The sequence below is a fragment of the Barbus barbus genome (genome assembly GCF_936440315.1).
Source record: "Barbus barbus genome assembly, chromosome: 39".
NCBI lineage: Eukaryota > Metazoa > Chordata > Actinopteri > Cypriniformes > Cyprinidae > Barbus > Barbus barbus.
In genome coordinates, this window is record NC_136717.1 from 17,271,368 (window position 1) to 17,289,912 (window position 18,545).

The 18,545-nt window shown below is 37.7% G+C and overlaps 1 protein-coding gene across 1 annotated transcript; it reads right to left on the reverse strand.

Annotated features, from left to right (window-relative positions):
* Nucleotides 1-319: 319 nt before the first annotated feature.
* On the reverse strand, nt 320-12,152 carry LOC306859009 (prolactin-like; the record flags this gene model as incomplete). The annotated part of the gene is made up of 6 exons (XM_079399822.1): nt 320-511; nt 1,210-1,389; nt 1,756-1,863; nt 2,828-3,006; nt 3,135-3,231; nt 11,835-12,152. 6 exons carry the CDS (start codon nt 12,150-12,152, stop codon nt 320-322), a joined length of 1,074 nt encoding a protein of 357 aa, XP_079255948.1.
* Between the last annotated feature and the right edge of the window lie 6,393 nt (nt 12,153-18,545).

Here is an 18,545-nt window from a genome sequence, read left to right on the forward strand (position 1 = left end):
GTGGAATTATAAATAGTAAGCACTTGGTACATAGAAAAATATTTTAAAGAATGTATTGACTTTTAAGGTGTTTAAAGGCAAAACAGTTCCCCCCTCTCATACTATATGCACATTTTTGATAATTACAGCAATGAATTGGTTTGGAGTGCTGGAGTATGAAGCAAAAAGATGCAAAAAGTCAGGTTTATTTACTGGGATCTGGTGAAGTCTTAATTCATGGCGCAGAGTCAAACATGCTTGATAAGTGTGGACCAGCACGTGTCCTTTGTGCTGTCCAATAGTGCAGGTGAAAGGCCAATGTTTTTTTGTTTTTTTTTTCCTAACAGTCATGTTCAGGTACGATTCTGCACTTAAGGATCTTTAAATAGTTCTGGACTTTGTTTGAATCACGCCGAAAGCAGTACAGGAGCTCGTAGTCGCTCATGGCCTCTCCGCTGTCAGAGAGAGGAAGCATGGCTTCTGCTGCTGACAGACCTGTCACAGAGTTGCCGAGCATTCCCAGTACTCGCATCTGACAGAGGACAAGAGAGAAACAATGACTTAATCACAGCGTTTCAGGCATTTTACACAAATAGGCTACAGAAAGTTCACAAACCGTTTATTGTTAACCACAGCAGGTCTAATGAAAGTTAAATATTTTGAGAATGCACTTTTCTCTCCCCTTAGATTCTGGTAATAGTCATAATTTGCAAGTCATATAGCCTACCATTCATTTTGCAATGTGATCATACTTATGATATATGAAAATATGTGGGAAATGCATATTTGCATTACAAAATTGAGATATAAAACAGTATTTAAACCTAATATTTAACAGAGCTGCTAAAGTAAGTAAAACGGATTTAAAATGGTTTTGACCATAAATGATGATATATTAATTATAATACAAATATATATATATATATATATATATTTACATTTTTTCTTAAAGAGTGTCAAAATGATCACTTTCATTTATCGCTTTAACTGTTGCTGCATGAAAACAAAAAACAGATCAAATGTGTTACCAACTACTATTTATAATGTTATGTTCAATGATAGTTGATCCAATATATCTAATACTCCAAAACATATACTACTCAAAACATCTCTAATGCTTAGAATAGTTTGAAAACCAAAGATCTTGTGGAAAGTGCCTGCAGTAACTCATAAATGCAATCACACAAATGTCTTACACCTTTTCTTATCACCTGATTTGATGTGACTCACCTTCTCAGCTACTTTCTCCACCCCTTTCCTCAGCTCATGAGCCATGTCCCCCATCTCCAGGGCTTTGTTACTGCTGAAGCTGTTGAAGTCCTGCTGGTGAGCCATGCTCTGATGCAGTTGGAACAGGGGGTCCCTCCAGGCCATCAGCAGTTTAAGAATCACCTCTGTTAACTCTTCACGCTGACACACAAGAGTTTAAAGAGTTAAAAGCTACAGGTATGCAGGAACAGTAGTGTTGATTTGTCTGAAACTATATATAATATACTAATGAGGTTTGAGAGTTTGAGGAGATGGTTGCTGGGTTACTTAATTTAGCAGATGTGACTTTAAGTGCATTAATTGATGGGACAGTTCTCTTGGGACGGGCTGCGGTTAAGTGCTTTGTGCAAGGGCACAGAGGTGATAAGACAGCAGTGGGACCAGAGAATACAGTCCATTAATGACTAGCAATGGCAGCAGAATCACAGATGCTCTGTGATAAATGGAGCTGAACTTGGGGATGTTTTTTAGGAAGGGGTTGTTGGCTGATTAGGATGTTATACTCACTGCTAGTTTCTGTGCATTCTCTTTGCCGTTTGGAGTCAAAATGTTGGAGGTGTGACACTTGCGGTAGATCTTTCCAATATGGTTTTTGCTGGGCAGGAAATACTGTTCCTTCAGACAAAAAGAAAGAGAGAAGATGAGAGGGAAAAACCTGAAACTGTTTCAAGAAAAGTTTATTTCAGTTTGCAGTCAACATTATTTAGTTTATTACTTTTGCAATTTTATAAATATAATTAATTTAAATGTTAGTCAACTTTTAAATTGTATAAATTAATCATATAGATTTTACATTTAAATAATTACAATTTTAGTAAAATGCTGTTATGCAGTTTATGACAATCAAATATTTAAAAATAATCTGATGCACTTTTAAAATATCTAAAATGTCTATTATTTAAATTCATGCTTTGTATTAGCAAAAGTAGATCATTTCAAATTCATGCATTTTAAATATCTGAAAGGATATTCATATTATTTTTATTCACACTAGACATTAACAAAAATAGTACATTTTGTTGTTATGCTTTTTATTATGCACTATACAATATCTAAAATGATATCCTGCATTTCTAAATGTCTATTATTATTTATATTCATACTGTTATGCTTTTATGCACTTTTATTATGCATTTTAAACATATAAAGTCTATTACTTTAATGAATTATTATTTAATGAATTAATATTCATTAAAAAGAATGAATTTTGTTTCTATGCATTTTTAATATGATAAATATCTAACTAAATATCTCAAAAGCCACACATGATATTAGCAAAAAGAGATGATTTTATCTGTATTATCAAGAAAAAAGTTTAGTTTATGCAATTTATGCATTTTTTTGTGCAAGTAGTTTTTTCTATTTTGAGATAAGTAGATTATTTACTTCAGATAATAGCTTTAGGTAATAGTCATACATATTTGCAATTCATATAGCATGGATTTTGATGTAAAAAAAAATACATTCTTTAATGCATTCATTACAAATACTGTAGCTCATGCAGAACATTTTACAACCTCCTCACTTTACAAAGACAGTTGCATTAGCACATTTAGAAGAAGAGATAGACGCGACTCACAAACTCTGAGTGCAGATCGTTGGAGAGGCTGTGCATTCTGGCAGAGTGCTGAATGACCCTGTCGAAGAGATCTGCCAGGGACGGGATGTGGCATCCTGATGGCCCGTGTGCACAGATGGGTGCGGAGCCGACCCGGCCGTGAGGATCCAGGCACAGAAGTGCCACAAGCAGCACAGCCCCTGCCGGCAGAGACAAACCCAAAAACAGAGAGAGAAATAGAGGAGCAGAGGGTTAGAGAAAATCTGAGTTCCTCCGAGAAAAACAGGAGAGTACATCCACAGATGGAGAAAGAGATTTGATTTCTAACTGTAGACAGCCACATGGGCTTCAAAAGCTAGCCGGTCTCCTTGAATCAGAGCCTCTGTCAGTTCATAGAAATACCTTGCTTCAGGCTCCTGGACATTCTGAGAGGAGAGGAGAGGTTGTGGAAAAGCAAGGGGTCGGACTGCTATTTAAAGTGCCCGGAGTTTAGGTGCTGAGGGACGAATCTGCCCATTAAAGAGAAGGGAAGAACAGAGGGGGCGGGCATGAAAAGTGTGCGTGCTTGATGATGCCGTGATTGTCGTAGTCCATTGTGTCCATTCCTTCAATCAGGTGGTGACTAATGCCTATTCCCCCCTACCCAAGTCCCTGTAGGCTGCCCGCTTCGATTTTGCGTTACCTTTTTAACCCTCTCTCTGTCCTGTCATCTGCCCCACCAGAATAACCTGGGTGATTGGTGCTCTTGACTTCTGACCCAACATGACCCGAAATGCCAGTAAGTCATGCACTTTAAATAGTCATCGTAAAGAATAAGTGGTTTACAGAAATGGACCGAGTAGCTTTTAGAGTTTTCAATTAATTCTGCCCTGTCAGTGTTCAGTAAAGAATTGGTGTACTTACAATGACTGGAAAATGTTATACATGAAAATAAAAATCAGTTATAAAATAGATGCATTTTTCATGCATTGTAACTTTAAATGAATTAGACCAAAAATTGAATTGAGATTTATATTCATATTCATATACATAAAAGTTAATTAAATTATTATATTATATGTGTTGTATTATTCATTATATTATTATTATTATCTTTTGCATATTTTGTATTTTGCAATTAAAACAATATATTAAATGTATGAATATATTATAATTACATTAAAACAATAAAAAAAAATTCAAACTGATTGGGAGAAAAATAAAATATATAAAAATAAATATTTAGTAAATAAAATAGATGCAGTTTTCCTGCATTGTAACATTAAATGAAGTACTTAGAAATGTATATGCATTATATTATATTATTAATTAGAAGACATTATTATAAATTATTGCATATTTTGTGTTTTACCATTAAATGAAGTGGTTAGGGGAAAAAAAAAAATAATTTATACATTTATACATGTACATATTATTACATTATACTGTATTATATTATATTATATATTCTATTCATGAGCATTCTATTAAAATATATATGAACTATGTTAACTATGTATATGCTGACAACAAAATAGAGAATGTTCATGAGGTATGAAATAGGAAGAGAGTGAAAATAGATTTTTTTGTGTGTGTTTTTGAGTCACAGTGAACACCGTTTCTGTTTTTTAAGGCTCAGTGCACTTGAGGTGAACACACCGATCTCACAAAAGCCAACAACCGTTGGAATTTGATGTTTGATGGGGCAAATATGATCTTGCTTTTTTCCTTTATCCCCTTTGTGTTTGAATTCAGCATGTCTTGCTGCATGTGCTTGATAAGAGACATTTGACCTCAGACATTCGTGTTAGTGTGGTTGGATGTTCAGTACCACTGTGACGGCCATCGTACTCCACCCGACCCTCAAGGCACGTTATGTGTAGCTATGACAAGTCGACGTTAAACTAGATGGAACTTTGTCGTCAGACAGCTGGATATGGGTCAAACACAGGGGAACTATTATTAGATACCAATCCTTACAAACTGTCATAAAACAGTGAGTTGTTTTCTCAAATGCAGGGATGAAAATAGTATGCGGACAGAATGCCACTTTATATGATGATATGCTTGAAACATGCTGACAGAAGCGATAGAGATCAGGTGACTGGATAAAACTCTGTCTACAACTAAAAATAGTTTTCTTTACTCTTCCATTCAAAAGTTTGGGGTTGGCAAGAATTGTTCATGTTTTTAAAAGAAGTCTCATTAATTTGATCCAAAATACAGTAAAAAAAAAACAAAACAGTAATATTTTTAAATATTCTACATTAATGTAAAAAACAGTAATATTGTGAAATATTCTACATTAATATATTTTAAAATGTAATTTATTGCTGTGATGGCAAAGCTGAATTTTCAGCCATTATGAAAGTAATGAGCTCTGCCATCATTAATGTGTTTAATTAATTGATCCATAAAACATGATTTTTGCCTGTGGGAGAAAAAAAAATCTTGTGAAAAATTTCTTAATTAGGTTGATGTCAGCTTATATGTCAACTTATTTCATTACTTTCATAATGTTCTTGAACAGCATTGAAAAACACTGTATAGTTTGGGGTCAAAAAGAAGTATGAACAAGATCTGTTTTTTTATGCTGAAAAGTCCTACCCAGTCTTTTTTATGCTGACAGTTGTTGGGTTTGGTTATAGAGGTCAAAGCATATATATTTCATGTATTTTGTCTCCACGTGAGGTTAAGTAGAAATAATGAGTCAGTCTCTGTTCACACGCAACACAACGTGGCTGTAAAATCAGACCCAAACACCCGGCAGGGCTCCACGCGGACTATTCAGGTTATGCAACATTTGTTTAATGCAAGACAACATTCCACATATTGTCTGTCTCTCTCAGTCCCTTTTCATCATTAGTTCATTATTAATCCTGTAAGTATTAATGTTTTAGCATTTGATTATGTAAAAGTACTAAAAGTTGTACATCTGTTAAAAAAAAAATCACAAATACAAAAGTGAAAAGAAAATAGATACTGGAGTTATTTAGCAAATTGTTTAACTTAAAAACAGAAATTCCCAAAAACTACATTTATCCCATGACCCTACATAGGACAAATGGTTTGGAGGTTGAATGGATGTTATTTAACATAAACAGGAAAGCAAAGAAAGGGTTTGGCAAATTAACCAGAGAAGTCCCATTTAGAATTACTGGAGTATTTATTATTTTATTTTATTTTATTTTATTAAGAATAACACTTCAACAGGGAAATCAAATGCTACAAAACTGAGATTGTTGGATTCAGTTCTGATATAATGATACACTGAACAAAAACCTTTCTTATATTCCCAAAGGTCATTAGTGCTGTCACCGTTACAATAGAATAAATGGGTTGATTAAGGAATATTTTTCAGGTTTTTCTGTTCTGATGGGACGCAGAAGGCTAAGAGGATCCAGCACCATGGACAGCAACTGCATGTCCATATCCAATTTTTTTTTGGTAAACTTCTTTGAGACAGTACATGTGGAGACTTCTCTTGAAAACGTGAACATCATTGCTTGATGTCCATTTGAAGTGCATGTAAATATGTGTCAAGTCAGTGCCATCATATGCTTTACCAATGATCTAATGATAATTATGAAGCATTTATTTCATACTCTGCAGAAGTCTAAATGGGAACTTCAAGCACAATTCAATCGCAAAGAAAGTACTTTTAAAAAGTCATTATGAATCATACTAAATGGCTAAATGGCTAAATGCCAGAGTAATATTTCTACCCATTAACACACAAAAAGATGGACAAATGCACTTTGAAGTATACTGTTGACTCTCAGTATAGTCCATATATGAACATAAATAGCATTAGAGCATTTTGAAATCTTTTACACATGAGAACATTCCAAAAACTACTTGGAATGATTTCTTAGAATTATCCGGCTAATTACACATTGTTGTTTCCTGACCTCTTGAAAACTGCACATGAACTGAAGGCCAGGCTCATGTCCGGCTCATAATAGATCAACATCCTCGCCTATATACCTCCTTTGCCGTCTTTCATGGGCAGTTGCTGTAAGTTCTAAAAAATTATATTTCTGTCCAAAAATGATGTCAGGTTTAATATTACAATAAATTGGGTATGACACCATGGTGTAATTGTGTTCTATTAAAACCTTTAAATGAAAATGAATGGGCAGAGCAGATGCAGATTTGGGACTACAGTGTGTTTATAAAATATGAAAAATAATTAAATGTACCTAATTGTGATGCACTCTAAAAAGATGTTATCACATTTAATTCTCTTTACATGTGAAATGTACTATTAATTTCTGAGTGAAAATTGTTTCTACACCAATTTTATTTTCATTTTAATCTTTTGATAATAATAGTACTAATTAACTCCCATTTAATACTGTACAATGTAAAAAAGATAATTTTAACAGTAAAAACTATAAAAATGCTGTGTTAAAATTAATTGGTTAACAATAAATTCACTTACTACATATGGTAAAAAATATATATATATAAATCGAATGGGACATTTAAAGGAATTCAACTACAACAGGAATTCATTTTTTTAAATTTGAATAAAATGAAAACTAAAAGATTTTCAAATCACATGAGCCTGTATTTTATTCACAATAGAACATAGACAACATAACAAATGTTTAAACAGAGAAATCTTACATTTCTATCCACTAAATGAGCTCATTTCAAATTTGATGCCAGCTACAGGTCTCAAAAAAGTTGGCACAGGGGCAACAAAGGGCTGATTTTTAAAAGATTCAGCTGGGAGAACATCTAGCAACTAATTAAGTTAATTGACAGCAGGTCTGTAACATGATAGGCTATAAAAGGGATGTCTTAGAGAGGCAGAGTCTCTCAGAAGTAAAGATGGGCAGAGGCTCTCCAATCTGTGAAAGAGTGCATAAAAAGATTGTGGAATACTTTAAAAACAATGTTCCTCAACATCAAATTGCAAAGGCTTTGCAAATCTCCATCTTCTACAGTGCATAACATCATCAAACGTTTCAGAGAAACTGGAGAAATCTCTGTGTGTAAAGGACAAGGCCGAAGACCTTTGTTGGATGCCCGTGGTCTTCGGGCCCTCAGACGACACTGCATCACTCATCGGCATGATTCTGTCATTGACATTACTAAATGGGCCCAGGAATACTTCCAGAAACCACTGTCGGTAAACACATTTCGCCGTGCCATCTGCAGATGCCAACTAAATCTCTATCATGCAAAAGGGAATTCTATTTTATTCAAATTTAAAAAACGTCCCAAAATTTTCAGAATCCGGGTTGTAATTTTACAGTAAAATTGTAACGGAGCTGACGAGTCGAGAGACGTGTGGATCCATTTGCAAGCTTTTATTAATAAACAGTCAAATAACAGGCAGGGTCAAAACACCAGCAAACGAGTATGGCACACACAAGACACAAGAGTAATCCTAGGGCATGCGTGGGTCCTCGATCGGCGAACAATATCCAGAGGGCTTGAGAAGAGGGGTAGTCCGATAACCTGAGCAATAATCCAAACGAGGTAAACACAGAGTCCGAAACTGTGAGACAAGGGTAAATACTAGGGCGGGAAACAGGAAACGAGACTGTAAACAAAACAAACTAAACTTAGACTTAGAAAACACAGAATGGCTCGGTAAGGCAGCTAACACTAGGAGAATATTATACGCAGAAGCAGACTCAGAGCTAGACATGCACACAGAAGGCTCGGTAAGGCAGCTAACACATGGAGAGTGTTATACACGGAACAATACTCTGCAAAGACAGAGAGGAAGTTCAAGGCTTATAAAGCATGTGTAATCAGTGCAATCAGCTGTGTGATCAGAGCAATGTGAAATTGGTGACAGCTGTGTTGTCAGTGCAATGGATGATGGGAATTGTAGTCCGTGGGTGAAGAGCAACAGTAGTGTGGTGCAAGAGTCAATATGATGGAAGGGCGACCTCTGATGGTGAGTGTGCGGAAGACCATGAACCGGATTCCATGAACCAGTTAAAATTACAGTATTTGGAAGTAAAATATCAAATCCTTATAATTTTTTAATTGAAAAACTGTAAATTTACATTCCTAGAATTCCCTTCTTTTTTTTTTTTTTTTTTTTTTTTTTTTCTTATTAGTTATCTACATTAGGTTTGATTTTATAAAATAATATCATGGTAACAAACATTATAATGTTATCAGCAATACTGTAAATACATGAAAATACATGAAAATAATGGCCATAATGGACAGCTTCTGAATTTTAATATCTGTGAATCTCTAGTTATAATCCTTTTTATCTTTAATTTTGGTGAAATCTTTGAAAGGCTATAATTCTTTTAAATAAATGCCAGTCACTTTGATAATAATAAATGCCAGTCACTTTGATAATTTAGCTAATGTGATGACATTTTAAAAAATATTAAATTTGTGTTTAATAATGTCCACATACTATTAGAAATGGTCTGTAATGCTCAGCAGACACGCGTGGCCTTTGTCTGATATTTCCATCACCCAGAAAGGTTGTGGGTGGACAGTCCAGCATAGCATTCTGTACACAGTTCAGATTTATTTGGCAACATTGCTTTTTACAGGGTCTGCAGTCAAGACACTGCTGGTGGGCCAAAAATATATGCATACATATGCATACAGCTGATCTGGCAGGCTGCATATGTGATCTTACGTAGAACCTTCCTGCAGCGTACGTCTCCAAAGTGTCTGGAAAAAATCTATGTATTATAGCAAAACAGTTAGTTAATATGACATGACACAGGGTGGCAGAGGTCTTCACGTTTGGCTGCATGTTCATGTAGTGTGCAGCATGCTGCTGAATCACTGAATCACGCTAATGTTGTGGCAGCAATGAGACTCTCCTTTGACCGCTTGCACTGGCTCACATGGCTCATCATGATGGCGTACAGTGAACTGATGTAAACAAACATGGACAGGAAATATATTAGAGAGAGTGTTCCTAACAGCTGGGCATTCGTTACAGTCAAGTTGTGGATTTTGTGCAGTGATTTTAAGATGAGCAGTCATTGCTAAGGTTATGTGCATGTGAATCATTTTGGGCTTTGAGTGCCTAATTATGCTTTTTTTTTCTTATTTACTTTTTTAGCAACATGGAAAATTATGCAAACTTTATGCTTTGCAACTGAATTATTTTGCAAAAAAAAAAAAAAGGAAATTGAGGCATTTTTGTTGACATTTCACAGTTTTTGTTTTGTTTTTGTTTTTGTTTTTGTTCCAGCAGTATAACACCTTGTACTGGCACTTCTGTCTGGTTTGTGTTTGTGTGTGTGTGTGTGTGTGTGTGTGTGTCTTGGTCATTTGTGTAACACAGCTGGTCCTGTGATTAATGAGCACACCTTAAGAATAAAATTTATTCACACACAGACTCTGTAACGGCACTGGTCAGACACAGAAGGTAATTGAAATCACAAGGAGTTTATTTACAGGGTGAACAGCAAACAGCAATCGTGCGGATTGTTCGGACTTGGTGAGTGTCAATTCGTGAGGTTAAAGGAATAGGAATGTCAATCACAATCAGTCTCTCTGTCTTGACAGATCCTGGAGTTTGGCAGCGTCAGAGAGGCAGAGACATCCGAGGATTCGACAAAGCCACCGGGGACAGACGAGGAGGAGGACTGGAAGAGGACAAGGCAGAAGGTAAGTAAAGACAGGTAAGTATTCGCAGGTAGATATACTCAGCTTATAGGAAGCAGAGACGGTCCATGTAGTAATCCGGCTTTGCAGTGTGGTAACTTCAAGAACGGACGATCGTGGTGACTGAGGTGAGTGCTTATATCCAGTTCTGAATGGTGGTGACAAGGATCAGGTGCGCATGATTAGTGATGAAGTGCAGGTGAACGTGATTAGTGAAGGTGGAGACGGGCCATTCTGTGACATTACCTCCCCTTCCCGGACGGCGCGTCCCGCGACGTAACAATAATACCGGGGAGGGGGGGTGGGCGCCCTGGAGGCTGGAGCAGAACCAGGACAGGACAGGGAAGCCTCCAGGGCGGATCAGGAGCCTAGGGAGACCATGGCAGGACTGGAGATTCGGGAGGCCATGGCGGATCTGGGAACTCGGGAGTCCATGGTGGATCCGGAGCCTTAGGAGGCCATGGCGGGACTGGAGATTCGGGAGGCCATGGCGGGACTGGAGATTCGGGAGGCCATGGCGGGACTGGAGATTCGGGACGCCATGGTGGATCTGGGTCCTTGGACGGCCATGGCGGATCTGGGTCCTCGGGAGGCCATGATGGATCTGGGTCCTTGGACGACCATGGCGGATCGGGGTCCTCGGGCGGCCTTGGCGAATCGGGGTCCTCGGGCGGCCTTGGCGGATCGGGGTCCTCGGGAGGCCATGGTGGATCGGGGTCCTCGGGCGGCCTTGGCGGATCGGGGTCCTTGGGCGGCCTTGGCGGATCGGGGTCCTCGGGCGGCCTAGGCGGATCGGGATCCTTTGTGGCCTTGGCCACCTTGGAGGAGCGGGTTCTTGGGGGCGCTCTGGAGGAGCGGGTGCTGGAGGGCGCTCTGGAGGAGCGGGCGCGGGAGGGCGCTCTGGAGGAGCGGGCGCTGGAGGTCGCTCTGGAGGAGCGGGCACTTGGGGGCGCTCTGGAGGAGCGGGCACTTGAGGGCGCTCTGGAAGAGCGGACTCTTGGAGGCGCACGGGAGGAGCGGACTCTTGAGGGCGCACAGGAGGCGCGGAGCTGGACGAAACCAGCGGAGACGAAGGAGAGCTGGACGGGACCAGCGTAGATGCAGGAGGGCGCTCTTGCAGCGCGGACTTTAGAGGGCGCTCTTGCAACGCGGACTTTAGAGGGCGCTCTTGCAGCGCGGACTTTAGAGGGCGCTCTTGCAGCGCAGACTGTAGAGGGCGCTCTTGCAGCGCGGACTGTAGAGGGCGCTCTTGCAGCGCAGACTGTAGAGGGCGCTCTTGCAGCGCGGGGCTGGACGGGACCAGCGGGAACTCAGGTGGGCTGGACGGGACCACGATCGGCGGCGTGTTTGAGAAAATAGGGGCAGACTTCAGCGCTGACCGGACAGATGTTAAGCATGGGTCAAAAACTTTCGCCCCCAGAACTTTCGGCTGCACCCTCTTGGTCACGATCAGGTCTGAGTGGGACTTTAAAATGGAGATTCCTTCAACTGGAAGAGAATTAGCGAGTACGGAGTCCTCTCCGGCTCGGGATCTAAGAAACTCCAGACACCGGATGATAGTTTCCTTCCAGTTTAGGTTGGTGGTGTCTGGCAGCTTCATGGGAAGGTTAGATATGATCCCGAGCCGGAACAGGGTTTTGAGGACTCGATCCTCTAGGGAACTAGAAAGGGCGAGGGGAATGAACGCCTTCGTGAACTCTAGTGGGTCCAAAGACGAAGAGGCAAGGGCAATGAATTGCATCCTGTTCTCCATACTGTTGAGTGTCGGTCCGTTCTTCTGTAACGGCACTGGTCAGACACAGAAGGTAATTGAAATCACAAGGAGTTTATTTACAGGGTGAACAGCAAACAGCAATCGTGCGGATTCTTCGGACTTGGTGAGTGTCAATTCGTGAGGTTAAAGGAATAGGAATGTCAATCACAATCAGTCTCTCTGTCTTGACAGATCCTGGAGTTTGGCAGCGTCAGAGAGGCAGAGACATCCGAGGATTCGACAAAGCCACCGGGGACAGACGAGGAGGAGGACTGGAAGAGGACAAGGCAGAAGGTAAGTAAAGACAGGTAAGTATTCGCAGGTAGATATACTCAGCTTATAGGAAGCAGAGACGGTCCATGTAGTAATCCGGCTTTGCAGTGTGGTAACTTCAAGAACGGACGATCGTGGTGACTGAGGTGAGTGCTTATATCCAGTTCTGAATGGTGGTGACAAGGATCAGGCGCGCATGATTAGTGATGAAGTGCAGGTGAACGTGATTAGTGAAGGTGGAGACGGGCCATTCTGTGACAGACACACACACACACACACACACACGCACACACACGTTGGTTTTTGTGGTTTATGGGGACTCTCCATAGGCGTAATGGTTTTTATACTGAACAAACTGTGTGTGCTATTGCCCTACACCAACCCTACACCTAAACTTAGCCCTCACAGGAGACTTTGTGCATTTTTCGATTTTCAAAAAAACACCATTTAGTATGTTTTTTTAAGCCTTTTGAATTACGGGGACATAGGCAGTGTCCTCATAAACCACCTTCATATTGTAATACCTCTGTCATACCCATGTCATTATACAAATTTGTGTCCTCATAAACCACATAAACATGCGCGCACACACACACACACACACACACACACACACATATATATACATATATATATATATATATATATATATATATACAGTATATATGTGTGTGTGTGTGTACTTGTTTATGCTACATTGTGGGGACCAAATGTCCCCACAAAAATAGTAAAAACCTAAATTTTTGACAATAAAAAAATAAAGAATAGCAAATGATGTTTACTTGAAAGTGTAACAATGCAAACATGTTTTCTGTAAGGGGTAGGTTTAGGGTTAGGGTTGGGTTAGGTGATAGAAAATATTCATTGGTCAGTATAAAAGTAAAAGAAGTCTATTCACAATTCACAAAAACAAACGTGTGTATGTATGTGTGCAGAGGTGGGTAGTAACGAGTTACATTTACTTCGTTACATTTACTTGAGTAAATCTTTTGGGTAACTAATACTTTTAGAGTATATTTTAAAATGGGTACTTTTACTCTTACTCAAGTATATTTTTAGAGAAAAAACGGTACTTTTACTTCGTTACTGTGGGCGACTCTCCTCTCGTTACTGTATCTTAATGCAACACAAGTTAAAAATGCTTCGGTTTATTCCAAACGCGCCGTCTACTTTTCTCTGTTCAATGAACGATGCCCATTCGCAAATGATTCATTCTTTTGAGTCGATTCTAAAGGCTTTATCAAACCAGTTGGCAAACCAGTGAATCGGTTCGCGAATCGGTTTGAATGATTTGTTCAGTTCCCTGCCGCACGCGCTGAGTCTCTGAAGCGGTTCTCACTCAGATAACAGAGAGTTTAAGAACATCAGGAGCGCTGAAGACGTGGCTTTGGATCTACAGTCAGGTGAAAGCAAATCTGCAAAGGCTTGTTTGCTAGAGCTATATGAAGATCTTTATTAGATGAACACCGCGTGTGCTGTCTACTGTTCCACAGGTATAGGCCACGATACCACTATGACATTACCAGTTTGTTGTACATGTACCTTACATTAAATACAATGTATAATTTATACATTAAATAAGCTGTCACAGAGTATGAAATGAACACCTGCGGTACCCGCGTTAGCTCTGTGCAGTGGCGCGCGGCCTGTTCTAGACACAATTATTCATATTTTTACAATATTTACTTGCAAAAATATAGGCTACATTTGTTTACATTTTGCAGAACAGAAGATCCGTCAATATGCATTTGTTTCGTTATGTTCAGAGCACTCATGTGAGGCGTTTTCAGAGGTTTCAGTGTCAGAGGTTATAGGATAATACATAATTAATTTACTTTAAAATATAATTTAATTCAGTGATGCAAATCAGAATTTTCATCAGCTGTTATTCCAGTTTTCGGAGTCATATGATCCTTCAGAAATCATTATAATATATCGATTTATTACCAGTGTTGGAAACAGTTTTGCTGCTTAATATTTTTTGGAACCTGTGACATTTTGTTCAGGATTCTTTGATTAATAGAAAGCAAAAAAGAGCAGCACTGATAATAAATCAACATGATTTCTGAAGGATTATGTGACTCTGAAGACTGGGGTAAAGGCTGATGAAAATTCTGATTTGCATCACTGAAATAAATTACATTAAAATATATATTTTGAATTGCAGTGTGTGTGTGTGTGTGTGTGTGTGTGTATATACATATACACATTACATAAATGTAATCTATATATCTAAATAAAAATAGACTATATTCAGTACCTATATGATCCAAAGTAACTAGTAACTAACTACTTGAGTAGTTTTTTTATCCGGTACTTTTTTACTCTTACTCAAGTAACTATTCAGACGATTACTTTTACTTTTACTTGAGTAAATATTTCTAGAAGTACTTTTACTTTTACTTGAGTACAGTTTTTGGGTACTCTACCCACCTCTGTATGTGTGTTCCCATTTAGTCCAAGTATGTATCGCTCATTTAGTCCCATAAGAAATCTAAGGAATTGTGTGTCTGTGTTCCACTAGATGTCAGCATTGTATGTCTTTTTATTGTTGCACAGCCAACTTTGCTTCTATTTTACTTATTGCTTATCAAGCATTAATAAAAAAAAAATCACGTTTTGAATATTTGCCCCTTATTCTATATACAGCATTGTTTGATATTATCTTTTGATCTTAAAATTAAAATAACTGGTTTTGTTATTATCTTATTATATGGGTAGTACCCTAGTAAAAAATTAATATCTTTAAAATACACTTATTTCATACTAAGTATAGTTCAAATCTATTAACATATTTGCTGACAGACAGGTCGAGACTTAATGATACAAAACTTAAAATTAAACTTTATTTGGCGAACTACTTGTGCACAATGCACATTTCTTAAAATTAAGTCTAAAATGTTTTAATGATGTATGATCTTTGAATAATATTGGCATTTAAAGCAAAATATTTAAAGTGTACCTGAAGTATACCTGTAGTAGTTCCACATCAGCACAATCAAATATACTAAGTATATCTTTAGTTGGACTTCAGCACTACTTCCGCTCAAATAAAATTAATTAAGTACAAAATTAGTTGTTCCAATTTAGCAAACTTTAAGTATACCAGTTAGTATACTAAAAGTACAATTGCAGGGTATTTTATTAAGTACATAAATATGAATATGTCTTTGTTGTATACTTAGAAATACATTTAAGTATATTTATTTTTCCCCAGGGTACATTCAGAGCATTTTATAATTTATTGCAGTGCATAATAATGTCTGAACCCTAAATAGTATACAGTTCAACCATTTTTATGTTCTTATGTTCTGTACTCTTTATGAATGCTAATAAAGCAGCCTGCATTGTAACAGTCATTAACAGTCGCAATGCAATTTGTCTTTGTATCATAATGACACAGACTGCTGAGGAACACGCACTAAGCTTTAGAAGATGAGAAATACTCCACCCTGTGATATCAAAATAACACTCCATCCTCTGTGATTGCACTTGTGCATCAGATAAGTGTTTTCCTGCTGCACTTGTAGAGCCGCATGTTCCTCTCACAGGTTTAGAGAGTCTCATTCTTTAGTGAAGTGGAGACAGCAGCGAGTGGTTGTTTGGGTGAAGAGTAGTCATGTTGGATCTGCAGTCGTTTTAGAGTGGTTGCTTAAGTTAGGTGGCTTTGTGCTGATTAATAAAAAAAAAAAAAAAAAACAGACACGACAGCGAACCTGTCAAGCTCTTAACAACATATAAGATTGAATTTTAGTCATTTTTTGAGGTGTGGATAGTGTTGGTACATATTGTGCTATCTTTTTATTATTCATTTTTTATTTACTCTTTTACTGTCTGACTGTTGTTGTTTCTGTGACCAAGAAAAATTCCTACTCATCCGGTGGTGGTGGGGGGTAATATATAAAAGACGGCCTAAGCTGGTCTTAGCTGATTTGAGCTGATTTTAGATGGTTTAAGCTGGTCTTCCACTAAAAAATCCACTAAAAGGTTGAGAGACCAGCAAACCACCACTGGTTTAAGACTTTTGTTTTTTAAGACTTTTTTTTTCGGCAGGATTTTTTCAGGGGTCGCTGACAAAAATATTTTCTAAAAATATTTTACTGACACTCTCATAAGGGTTCTCAAATGTTCAAAACTCTCCAGTTTTGAAAATGTCCAGTTTTGTTTTTTTTGTTTTTAGTAATAAAAAAAAAAAAAAAAAAAAAAAAACTTGGTTATGAGAGCATTCCATTTTACCATTTTGCAAACTTAAGAACATTACTTATGAATGTTCTTAGAACATTCTGAAACAAGTACTAACATTAAAAAAAAAAAAGATTCAAAACTAATACATTGTAGACAAACATTCCCTGAACAACTTAGATATCACATTTTTGTGCTAAAGTCCTGAGAAGTTACTGGAAGAATGTTTGCTCATAACTTTGAGAGAACCTTGCCAGAACGTTCCCTGTTAGCGGAGTATCAGGAAAAATACATAGGCTACAGAGTGACCAACTAACATCACCACCACCATCCAAAGGGGACTGAAGAGGTTGAAAGGCTCAAACTAAAATATAAAGCATTTACAAGCCCTAACTATTGGCGATATATATATATATATATATATATATATATATATATATATATATATATAAGAAATATATTTAAATAGCACTCCCTTAATTGAATAAAGCCCTATGTAGTTTGTATTCTTCTCTAGTTAAGAGAATGATCACAGCACTCATACTGCAGTCCCCAACTGCTGCTTTTATTGGAGGCCATAAAAATTGTCATGCAGACAGGCTTTTGTCTGAAACACTTGTTGTTATGTAGTGACTGAACTGATATGGAGGACAGCTACCTCCCTGTGAATCACTTTTTAAGCTGCCTTCTGTCTAACTGATGCCTTGAGCTGTCATTGTGGAAACTGAAAGGTGCGCATGACGACATCCAGCAGTTTCTCGCTCTCTTTCTCTCTGTTTTCTCCACTGGTTTCTGGTTTATATGCATTTAAATTAATATCATGCACATAGCTATAGTGTTCTAATAAATAATAAGTGATGGTAGGATTGTGTAATCAGATTTATAGGTTTGCCATCCAAATGATTCATTAATAATGCATGAGCTATCACAGCATAGGTACATGCATACACAAACTCCCTACTTTTTTCTTTTTTAATGCAATGTGTTGGAGCCACATTCACATGGACAGATAAAAGATGCAACTAGCATTTTTGGAAAGCCAACCATTTTAACACAGTGCTGTATGTATCACTAGTGCAAGTCTGCCACACACATCGTAAAATGCACATTGGATGCACGATCTGTTTGATTGGTCGAGCAATTATTAATTCTGCCTCACATGACCTTCTTTGACCTTTTTCCATGTGCAAATGCACTGCAGATGCCATGGCAACGTGTCTTAATTATCTGAGCACCATAATTCTGGATATCAAAGCAACAAAATATTGTCCATATGCCTTTAGTGGATGAATATTTAATCAGTTCATCTCCACTGGTTTACATGAGATATTTTAGTTTATTAACATGTTGGGAAGGATTTAATTCATCAAAGCAGCACATTTTTAACCAAGATCTTGATAGCACACGTACATCACGGAGACGCCTATTTGACGTCTGCATTTACATCTGCAAGACGTATTTATTAAAGTATTTGCTCATCTGCAATACATAAGACGTTTCCTTTTAGATGTCAAATTGGTGTTTATTAGATGTCTTTAATAAGTTTATGATTTAGATGTATGTAACACTGACCTCTTACAGACGTCTGTCAGATGTTTGTACACAGCAGATGCTTTCCAGAATATTCAGTCTTTAACAGACATCTTGCAGACGTACATGTGCTATCTTATTATAAATTTGATAAAGAGTAATTTTAAGAATCCTTAATATCTTATAACTTTATTCTTACCTGTGTTACGCGGCCATTCGTATCTTGAATGTGCGAGACTTCCGGTGTCTATATGGTTTCCAGTTATTTTAGGCAAAGACAGGTGAACAGAAACAGTGCATTATCCTGCTGCTTGATATTGCAAACTGGTATTTGTTATCATATTACTGTAATTTATTTATTATCGTAATCAGAAACTCACTGGTTTGTAGCGCAGATAGTTTTACCGT